At 37.0% G+C, this 11376-nt stretch overlaps 1 protein-coding gene across 1 annotated transcript in view; it reads left to right on the top strand.

The window, feature by feature from the left end:
• Positions 1 to 11370, top strand: part of LOC136027632 (PAN2-PAN3 deadenylation complex catalytic subunit PAN2-like) — a gene marked incomplete at its 5' end in the record, with an annotated part of 12720 nt that extends 1350 nt beyond the window's left edge. Inside the window, 1 exon segment of the mRNA XM_065705057.1 lies at positions 4266 to 11370. Within this exon segment, the coding sequence (XP_065561129.1) occupies positions 4266 to 4649 (384 nt within the window).
• Positions 11371 to 11376: the final 6 nt, after the last annotated feature.

Raw genomic sequence — 11376 nt, 5'->3', positions numbered from 1 at the left:
GGAATAAAGTCCAACAGCTGGTTCAAGCAATGCTCGGGGCGGTATAGGTCATCAGCGTTTGTTAGGATTGAACCAAGGTTAGTGCATGATGAGTGAGTGAGAATGTCGTCTTCTTTAGAAAACGACTCGTAGCTAGCCAGGCTTTCTTTGTCTGGTTAAAATCACCAGCAGTTATGAAAGCAGGATTGCTATATCAGCTTTTAAGTAAATCTACCGTCGTTTGGAGGTAGAAAACTAGGTCATGTCTGTTTTTGCGCTCTCTGGGTAATAGAAAGATGCCCTCAGTCATGAAAAATGGAGGAAACAACCCTGCGCTTGTGCACATTACCCATATAATTTCATGATTCGAAAGCGTGAGTTCAGGTAGGAGTTAACATGAAAGTTATCCCGAAAATTTATTGTTTTTTTTTTTCGCTTTTAGTACTACCTATACAAGTTTTAGTTACTGCATATACCTAACCCGACATCGCAGTTGCCTATATTTAATAGCTTTTTTTGCTTTGGAGAATTTTAAAGACTTTTAGAGTTAATTTAATGCATAAAGTTAGGATGTTTCAATATTCCAGAGTCTCTGTTTACTATTTTTGCTATATTCAGAGCAAAAAAAACCCCAATTCTGTTTTTTTTTCAAAATACTTTTTTTTTCTTTTGTTTTCATTAGGGAGTGCCTCTGCTGTGTATGTATTGGCGTCTGTCACATGTCGTAAGTATTTTATAGGGTAAGTAGAAGATAAATGGTATTTATGCTAACTATTGAGATATAGGGGAGAGTCGGGTAAGACGGACCCCATTTTGGTTTTTTGTCTGTGGAAGAGGTTGGAAAAAAGCAACGACTGACGAAAGGTTTCTAACTTGTCCCCAAAACATTGAGTTACGTAAAGAAACCTTCTTCACACATAAATCAGCCGTATTTCCGGGCCCAGATAAAAAAAACTGAAGTTGGTCAAAAGGTCCATCTTGCCCACCCCATAGGATAAGACGGACCAGCCCTTTGGGCAAGACGGACCCAATTGCTCAAAAAGATTGATTGTCTCTAAACAATTTTATTTTGAATACTTAAAATACTAGTAGTAAGTAAAAAAGTAAAAAGTTAGCAAATAACTATATTTAAACACTGTACGAGGCCAAATCTACGTGAAAAACGAACTGAGCCGACTGTCTCGTCGTTCCACCCGAAGGGGTCGGTTTTGGCAGCTTCATGATGACCTCTTCTTTTCGCACGAAGCTCATCTCTTCAGTTGCCGTGAATTTGCTCGATGGAGCTAATCGCTTCCAAAACTGAACTTGGAAACCATCAGATTCACAATCACACACAACTCCAACATAATTCCTGAAGCTCTTCTTGGTCGGCACTTTCACAACCAAGATATCCCCACTTTTTGGTTCGGTTCCATCAAGAAACTCCTCCTCCTCTGACCCATCCAAATGCAAGCTGTCATCACTTTCATCATCCAGCGCGATATGTTCATCGAAGCTGTCTTCCCCATTCCCAGGCTGTTTGGAGAGGTTTCTCTCTTCAGGCCGTTTTCTTTGAGCTTTCTTTTCTGATTTTTTTCTTTTCAACTCAAATTCTTCTTCCAGTCTGTTTTTTTCAGGTGTGTTCGTCAGAATTTTGGACTTTGTTCTTTTCCTAGACGTTTTTCCGTCTCTTGCATAGAAACTCGCCTTAGGGTGAGAACGAACCGACTCTGGAGTCACTGGCATAGTCGCAGAAATCACTGAGCTACTGGTAGTTGGCAGCACGTCGTTATTCAAGCTCTCGTCGCCAGGGCTGGTTGATGGAACTGCACACTGGCCTGTCATGGGAGACGTCTCTGGTGCTGGTCGGTCTGTCACAAAGGCGCTGAGAAAGTCGTGATCTTGGAAAACGTTCCTATTGAAAGGGTATATTCCTGTTTTTTGGAACCCGCTTAGTACGTTTTCCATGACGAAAGCTCTTGGAAAAGCGATTCCAACGAATATTCCGATTTCATAAATGGTAATCCTCCTGTTTGGGTTCGAAATCATCCACGAGTTAGCTGCTTCATTGTAGTATCGCTTGAATGGCCCATATACAGCAACATCAAGAGGCTGCAGCTTGTAACTGCAATGTGGCGGAAGCGTTAAGACGTCAATGCCGTTTTCTCTGCAAAGATTAACCACGCTCAATGAGACGTGCGAATCATGGTTATCCATAATCAGCAGAAGTCGATTTGTGGGCGAGCAACTGGTTTGGGAGATCAGATGGCGTATCATATCCGGGAAGATTTCGGCTGTCATCCATCCAGACGGCTGGCATTTTCCTGTGCTTCCAGGGGGCGTGCCATTGAAAAACTTTGAAGCCAGTTCACTAGTGGAAAGACAAAGAAAGGGGCTATCGACTGGCCAGCTGCGTTGATATACCCTACGACTGTTACCAGCGTCCCTCGCTCAGCCGAAGTAATGCGTCCAACTTGCTTTGATCCCTTTTCTGCAACCACCTTTGGTGTCTTCTGAACGGTGGTTACTCCAGTCTCGTCAAGATTATATATTCTATTCGGCGGATACTTGTGCTTTATAAGCAGCTCTTCTAAATTAGTGAAGAATTCGCTGACATTCGTCCTGTTGAAGCTGGTGGCTCTGGCAAGGCTTGTCACTTCGGAGGACCTTAGGGAAAGCCCAAAACGACTCATAATGCTATTCATCCAGTCTTTTCCTGCACACTTATTTTCAGCCCAGTTCTTCGGCATATTCTTCCCTTTGGCCTGGGCATATTCATATGCAAGCTGACCTGCTTCCTTTTACGTAAGTCCATGATGCATGTGCTGTGCCGTGACATATAGTCCTTCAGAAGTATCTCTTCGTTTGCTGAGAACACACTTTTAAAGTTGAAGGTAGTTGCCAACTCCACTGATTGGGGATCTTCTGCTGCGTCGAGTTTTGCAACTGCTCTTCGCACTGTGCTTCGTGGCAAACCAACCTCTTTCGAAACTTTGCGAAGCGGCGAACCAGATTTAACTCGCATAGCAGCTGCTCTCAGTAAGTCCTGGTCGTGGAGACCGCGGGTGGTTTTCCTAGCATACTTTCCCATTCTGCAAAAGAGAGACAGCTTAATATATTTCTAATTGACATGCGGGAACAATAAATGCAACACAATATTCACAAAATACGTAAAAAATAATAACTTCGAAAAAGATCCCAGATGATAGGGGGCAAGACGGACCGGTCCGTCTTACCCGCTGTCTCTGTGGTCCATCTTACCCTAAACCTGCTTTTTCGGAATAGTTAAAAATTATAACATAAGATGGCGCTGCAATGAAAAAAATTAATGTCTCACACACTCTCCTAGACCTCCATATTTGTAAGAAAAATAACCACAGTATAAAACAGAACATTAGAAACACCAGAAAAGAAAAACATTTACCTCAAAAGCCGGTTTCGAGAATGTGAAAACGAATAAAAATATTTTTCTCGAAGACAAGATTGGCTTCAACTCTCAGACTTCGCTCGGAAACTTGCCACTAGATGGCCGTTGTTTCTAGCTCTACAAGTGATAAAAAGGTGACGCTCAAGTCGAGCAATGACAAAAGGTCCGTCTTGCCCCCCGGTCCGTCTTACCCGACTCTCCCCTACACTACTATCTATATTTTGCCAGTACAATATACAGATGACATGAAACTTTCTCCGCCAACGCTCATATTATTTTGTATTTTATGTAATTTTGTTTGTGAATATTAACCGTTAAGGTACGAGTGAAAATGAAACGCAATTTTGGGAATTGGAGATGAAAGCTTACATAACTATATCTGTCTTTAAACAAAGGAAAAAATTTGGACCTCCATTTTAATAAAAACAAATACCTCCATAAGCGGCTTTGTTGTTTTTGGTTGTGGCGGGCACCGTATTTAAAAAAAATAAGCTCGAGGAAAAATGAGTGAAAAATAATTTAAAATCATACCGCTTAATATAGCTTAAGGCACCATAAAACTTAAGAAGGTGTAGCTTTCCATTTAAGGTTTTGATGTATTTGGGAATCAATAAAATGCCAATGTTTGAGTTTTCACGGACGAAAAGCATTGTCAAATTTACTAGTTAAGTTTGCTTATTTATTCTCATTGTTTACTGTGGCAACGCTGACCAAAATGTGGTACTGCCCTAAAGACTTGATAATTTTGAAATAGCCAAAACCTGAGACAAGCCACGGTTTTTAGGTATGAATAGAAGAGTCCTTGGGGCAAGTCTATTTTATTTTAATGTCGTTGGTATTTTAAGAGAGGAATCCTTTTAATTGCTCTATCGCATTCCAGGTAACAGCCAATGGAGCTATTGGTATCTCACTAGATATTTCTTCCTCATGTCAGTGTATCGCCGTTGGGGACTCCACAGGCTATGTGCATCGGTTCTCTATCTCTCCAGACAGTGTTGTCAACAGTTTTTCTCGGCCAACAGAATTTGCTGACCCAATTATTCCTATTGAACCAATAGCAGTTGACGATTTGTCGGCTGCTTTGTCCTCAATTCCTATGCCAGTAACTCCTTCAAAGAGGTTGTCAGATTGGCCGGCTGAGTTGATTAAACCGAGATATCGACCCACACCTCCTATACCAGATGACATACTTGAGAGTATGCGTATGGTAGGAACTATTGGATATGCGCCTAAACCCGCAAATCGACGACCAAACCAAGTATGATTATGTATTTTATATGCATTGGTGAAACTAGTCCAAGGCCGGGTCCAGGGGGGGGGGGCAGTCTCTGAAAATATTTGACCGATTCGTAGAAACGTAAGAAAAATGCAAAAAAACTATTTTTTGAAGTGTTTTAAAGTAATTTTTCCATACCCCCCTCCCCGGAACAAATATTTTGGATACGGCCCTGAACCTAGAGTCTATTAACTTATGGCGATATTAAGGAACATGTTAATGAAGTTAATTTAAATATTGCTTCTATAATTAGCTATTTGTTGGTTCATTAGTCTCTGCAGCAGCAAGTAAACTAATCAATGGTTTTGTTTTCGGTACTTATATGTTATAGCGCGTATGTTAAGTTTTTCATCCATTGACGCACTGTAGAACTGGTTTCTTTGTTAGATTCTTTCAGCTTAGTGTGAGACAAACAAAGGCAAGTGATAGAATAGATTGGAAATATTTAATTTAGGCTATGTATTTGCACATTGGGGGGGGGTGTCGGTAAAGTATTTGGACTGTGTGAAGTTCGAAAATAATTCTTGGTGCATAATATGCAGAATAATTGTACCGAACACATTTTTAATGCTACCCCCTATAATTTACCCCCCCCCCCAATAGTGTGCAAATATATAGCCCAAATTTGTTTCTAAAGTATTATATTTTAGTCAAATTTTGTTATATTTCATTAGGATTAGCCAGAGAAGAAGGTTCTACCTAGAAGAAGAACTTAACATAGGCGCTATAACATATAAGTACCTTGTTTTCCTCTATTAACATAATTTGCTGCCATATTTCTAGAACTAGTTCTGAAAATTATGGTCATATCTCTAGTTCTAGTGCTCTTATTTTCCATTCTTTTTGATTTGTTCTGTAGTGATGTGCCATGAAAAATGTTGCAACGAATATTTATCTGTGAAATGACTTTAAAGCCGTGCCTACCTGAAAAGACACGAAAAAAGCTTGTAATGAGGGTTTTGGTGAATTCGTCAACCAGCAGCTTAGATTAATTTACCTCTTGTTTCCTTTTTTAATCTAAATGGTTTGTAGCAGCTGACTTGTTTAAGTTAAGAATATAACAATTCAAATGACAGAATCACCTCTTTTTCTAATCAACCGTTATTGTGACGGAACTAATATTAGATACACAAGGGCGTATTCAGGATTTGAGGTAAATAAATTTTGTCCTGGAGAGGGCAGTGTGATATGGTGTGTTGTCATTATGATTGAGCACTTCTGCTTCTATGATAATTGCTGATCATTCTTATTGGAAACGTTGCCTAATAGGTTATTTTCCAATTGCTTTTAGACATACAGCTTGATGCGCTTTTCTTTTATTGCCAATTCAGATTAAACTTTGTTCTTGGCAAGAAAAGTCGCGAACAGAAGTCAAAGTTTTCAGCCTTAAAAGGTTAAAAGTTTAAAAATGCATAGGTGTATTAAAACTGATTTAAGTATTTTACTTCTAGGAAACAGAGAGTGGCTTTTCATTCTGTAGTGTTAAATGTTGCCTCTTTTCCTCTCTTCCCCCCTCTTTTTTTCCTCAATGTCATTTCGCAGTTCCCACTGCCATTGGACTGGATTAGAGTGAAACGACTTCTTGCCTTCTTCAGTGATCTCGATTTTGAACATCCAAAACGGATCCTTACATTTTCTAGTTTGATTTTGCCTTTCTTCAGTACAGCAGTTTGTTTTCCAAATGCCCTCTTAGACAAAGAAAAACAAATCCATATCCAAAACCGCATCCAAAATATTTTTTTTTGAATGGGGCGGGGGAAGTAGTTTCACGAGAATGACACTTTTTTTAGAGCTGTTCAAGGACAGACCAAAGAGTATGGGTAACTTATAAAAGTTGGAACTCGCGCTAGTGTCTACAAAAAAAAACTATCATCGCTATCTAGTGTTCGGTGACACTTGGCATTTTTTCGGTGTATGTAACAATAAAGAATAGTTAATTTAGTTAGTGTCATTTTTTTAATTTCCCGCTTAAGATTACATTTTTCCTTCTTTTTTTTATCAAGCTCTCTTGGAACAAATTTCTAAGTCTCAGGCCTACTCTTATAAGTTCCTGACAGAAAAATGATCACAAAGCTTAGAAAAATGGCAAGTGTAGCCAAGCGACTAGATGACATTTATGGGGTTTTTTTTTGTCGACACTAGGGCCAGTTCCTACTCTTATAAGTTGCCCATACTCTTTGGGTCAGACGTCAAGGTTACTGACGTCTTTATAAAAAGAAACTGGTTAGCAGTTTGTCCTTGCGGAACGAATTCTTTGTTACCAATTTCCTTTCTGTAAAAGGCAAATCAGTATTAATTTGATGGTTGACTTGCTCAATTGAGCCTTTCTTTGGTCGAGGAGAGTTTGGAGGAGGGTTTCCTCACTTTGACTATTGGTTTCAGTATCGTATTGAAAAATCTGTTTCATCAACTGACTGACGGCTGAAAAATCACACGATTTGAAATCTTTAAGTCTATTTTGAGTCACACGATTAAAGAAATCTTGTGGATTTGCGATTCTGTCCAGAAGTTTAAAACGCTTGTTTTTTTGTTGTTTTTTTTTGCATGTCCTTCTGCTCAATTTAGGGGTTTTGCAAGATTTGGCACAGACTTTTCGCATTGCCAGTCTTCACTCAAAAATTTTACGAGAGATAAATCTGTTCAAATTTAATCGTTTAGTCACATTCTTATTGTTAAACGACGAGCCAATCTCACAATAGTTTTCACACGTTCCATGTTTTCGTCGGTTTTTGAAGTTGAAGGCCTGCCCCAAAGGTTATTCACCTTCAACATTTTCTCTTCCTGCCACAACTGCATTGTGCCAGTGAAACTTTTGAGCTTGGGATAAGGAATGCTCCCATAAGCGTGTTTTAACTTTTCAAATATCACTGTTGCTGATTTTATCAAACTTTACACACAATTTGATGGCGCAACATTGCTTTAAACTCCGATGTTCCATTTTGTCTGACGTACAATAAAAACACAACTTCACTAATCACAGTATCAAAAATAACATAGTTATTGGACGGAGTAGAAACGCGAATTGAGCTATGGGAGGGCTGTGATAAGTATGCTCTCTCAAGGAAAACAACTTTCCAGATCGCTTGTAGTATTGCTAGTCTCATTACTTCCACACGTCGTATTTCTTTAAGTTAGTGCATACTGTAAATAAATTAGAAAAAAACGTCTTAAATTCTGAGTAGTACTCAAGGACTACTTCAGGCCCTCGATTTTTTTTTTGTGGGGGGGGATATACACACGAGCTACCAGCCACTATTCGTTAGAAACTTGAATAAAAACATATGTAATTTTTAGCTTCCTTCCGCTTAACCTATTGAAGCAAGGGTTTAGTTCCAGTCCTTTGGTTTCCTTTGAAGATCTGTGGCATAATGATTCAGTTTTGTATCAAGTATTTTTCTTTTCTGTGTGAAGTTGATTGGTGTGTTGAAGTTGAAACTGATTGATATCTTCCCATTGTTGTTCTAATTATTGTATGTTCTTTTTTTTTAGTGGAGTTTACTTTGCTTCTAAAGTGAGAGTCTTTGAATGTGATAAGAGAGTCTGACCCCCCCCCCCCAAAAAAAAATTAATTGCAATGAGATCCTGTAAAACTGACAAAGAGTCTGACCGAAAGAACCAAAAGAAAGCGGATAAAACAAAATAAAAAATTAGAAATGAGGGTCTGCAAAAAAGAGTCTGACCGGAAAACGAAAAAAAAGAGCATAAAAAACAAAAAAAAGAGAGTTTATGAAACTGGTAAGAGAGTCTGACCCAAAAACCCAGAAAATAGAGAGTCTGTGAAACTAGTGAGAAGGTCTGACAAAATACTAAAAAGGGAGCCTAAAAAACAAAAAATAGAAAAAAAATACTAAAAATAGCAAAAAAAAAACTAAAGACCAGAAACTGAAACTGAAGTCTGTGAAACTGAAAGGGTCTGGCGAAAAAGCCAAATCAAGAGTCTGTGAAACAGGTAAGAGGGTCGGACCAAAAAAATCAAGGTCTGTGAAACTGGTAAGAATTTTGGCAAAAGAGAGCTAAAACTAAAAAAAGAGCAAAAAAAGTCTGTGAAACTGATATGAGAGCATGAAGAGCGTAAAAATAACCAAGAACAAAAAAGATAGTAAAAAAAAAAGCAAAACCAAGAAAAGAGTGAAAAAAAGGGAGGCTGTGAAACTGATAAGAGAGGAAGTTCAAGTTTGTCTCTTCGAAAATTTTTTTAATCAACACTTAATCTACCTAGCGAAACAGACAAAGACACGTCTTTCCCTGTTTTTACGACTAATCAGAAAGGCACGTCTTCGTTTGGGAAGAGACAAAATGAAATACAAAGAAAAATAACAGGAAACTGGAAATTAAAATACAAACTAACTAACTAAAATTACAAACAAATACAAACTAACTAATTAAACAAACTAACCAAATTACAAAAAAAGAAAACAGACTTGTAGGGAGTAGTTGACCATAGGTGAGTTATGCCCTATTTACTAATTAGTCTAGATTAGCCTCCCTTTATTATCATGTTCATCATAAACTACAAAACTTTTAAAATTTTGTTGTAATTTACGGTAAATAGTAATTAAAATTTAAAAATTTGGGTTCTGATTAGTAATAGTAAACATCAAGCAAATGACCGATGAAAGTCATAAAATAAAAATACAAGAATTTATTACAAAATGCAAGGGTAAAACCTAATATTACATAAAAAAATTCGAATATTTAGAAATATATATAGTAAAAATACATCCATCTAATGATATCGAAATATAATTATATATAATTATCGAATACCGCCCAAAAAGCAAAGAAAATATTCAGCGACAATTAGGTATCAATATAAGCTACCTAGGGACAAACCATATGCCCAAATAATCAATACACAAACACTTGCAACATTTGCAGGATCTCTATGTAGTCTAGAATAAAAAATTACACTAAATGGGATACCTGCATATAGTTGGAGATTTAGGGGAAGAAAAGAATATTTTGGTTCAAAAGTTTTTGTTTTGCTTCTTTTAAAATTGTCTCATGCCTTTAGGTTTTTGATTTGTTTGCATTCATGCATTCATTTGGCTACCATTTTTTTCGTAGTGGTATATGAAATTTACCACCATTCAAGGCAAAATTTGTTTAAACACACCTCTCTGAGACACTAATATAGATTTTGTTTTCTTCATATTTTTAATACTTTCTGTGAGGGTATCGAGAATACCATCCTAATTCAGTTAAAGATATCTCTGACGTATTCTGATTAAATATAATCGTACCAAGGAAGAAGTTAATCGTCCGAAATTGCTGTCTACCAAAATCCATTCCATTTAAAATCAAATTCATCGTTTACACCTATGTTTCGGTACCACCAAGTTAGGTTTTTAATATGATTATTAAATTCATATTTAATATTTAATTCATTTAAATATGAATTTAGTTCCATTTAAATGGCTATCTGTATGAATATTAGGAATAGCACCTCATGCACCGAAACATATTCCTTGCTGAAGCTAATGTTGAAAATTTAAATGGACCAAGGTTAGTGACAAATTCCTAACTAGGGATCCCCCTTATCTTAAATTTTCAAACCCAGATCTTTTTTTTGCTTTTCTTATTATTATTTTCTTGTTTTCATATTAGTTTTCAGTAATATATGTTAGTTTCTTGTGCTGTTAATCTTACAGATTAAATCAGTGCTGAGTAGGCTACCCTGTTTCTTTTCATCATATCAAATTATATTTTATTATTATAATTATTGTTATTAACAAATGGGCCACAAAAACACAACCGTTAATTCTCCATATACTACTAACGAAACAAAAAAAAAAATATTACTACATTACGTTCACAGTAAGTCCTGACGCAAATTACCGTTTTCGGCACGACGCAAAAACACAAAACCTCTAGTTTCACACTTCCTCGGAAATTTTTTTTCTTACTTCACCCCCTCCCCCAAACCCTGCTAAACAGTTAATCAACAATTCTAAAATTAACATGGTTAAAGGGAACTTGAATGATTCCCAAACTCAAAATTTAAAACTCACAATTCCCTACACATACCGATACTCACCCAAACCCAAAACATATGAACCAAAATCTTCTTTAACAACACGCAAGCATAAACTCGCTCAAAAATCAATCAATTCGTCCCTAGAATATTGATTAAAACAAATACATCGCAAAGAAGCACGGAATTCCTCAAGGGTTTTCTTACCTTTTGTTTCTGCTGAAAGTCTGAGACTTAAGTTTCACTTCATAAATTTTTAGAAAAAAAGTCAACAGAAACTGAAATTGGCTCTCAAATCAAACTAGATTGCGGCGCTTAATTTTGGTACTATTGAGGCAGGTAGCCCCGTAGATATGAGCACTAGCTTTGAATGAGCTATTACTTATTCTTCTACCGTTTTTAGTTGCCTGTTAGCGCTCTCGGAAGAAAAAGGAGACATCACTACTAAAGCTGCAATAACAACAATTTAATGTTTTTGCAAGCCGTGGTGCTTTAAAACCCCCCAAGTTAGGTTTTCTGACGTTGGTGATTCTAATCTTGTTCTTTTATATTGATTTGATGTCATGTTCAAACAGCCTCTTTCAGATTTTTCAAAATTTGTTCCGTAATTACAAACTATTTTTGGTTTAAATCTGTATAAATGATATTTATTTTTGAATTAGCATGTTCTGAGAATTGTTTATTACTGGTAAGTTTCTTAGTAATTGCGTTTTAAAATATCTATTACTATAGGGCACGATT

The sequence above is a fragment of the Artemia franciscana genome, chromosome 5 (assembly GCF_032884065.1).
Source record: "Artemia franciscana chromosome 5, ASM3288406v1, whole genome shotgun sequence".
Classification (NCBI taxonomy): Eukaryota; Metazoa; Arthropoda; class Branchiopoda; order Anostraca; family Artemiidae; genus Artemia; species Artemia franciscana.
Note: the sequence above shows the minus strand (reverse complement) of the source record. Positions and strands in the feature narration are given on the sequence as shown.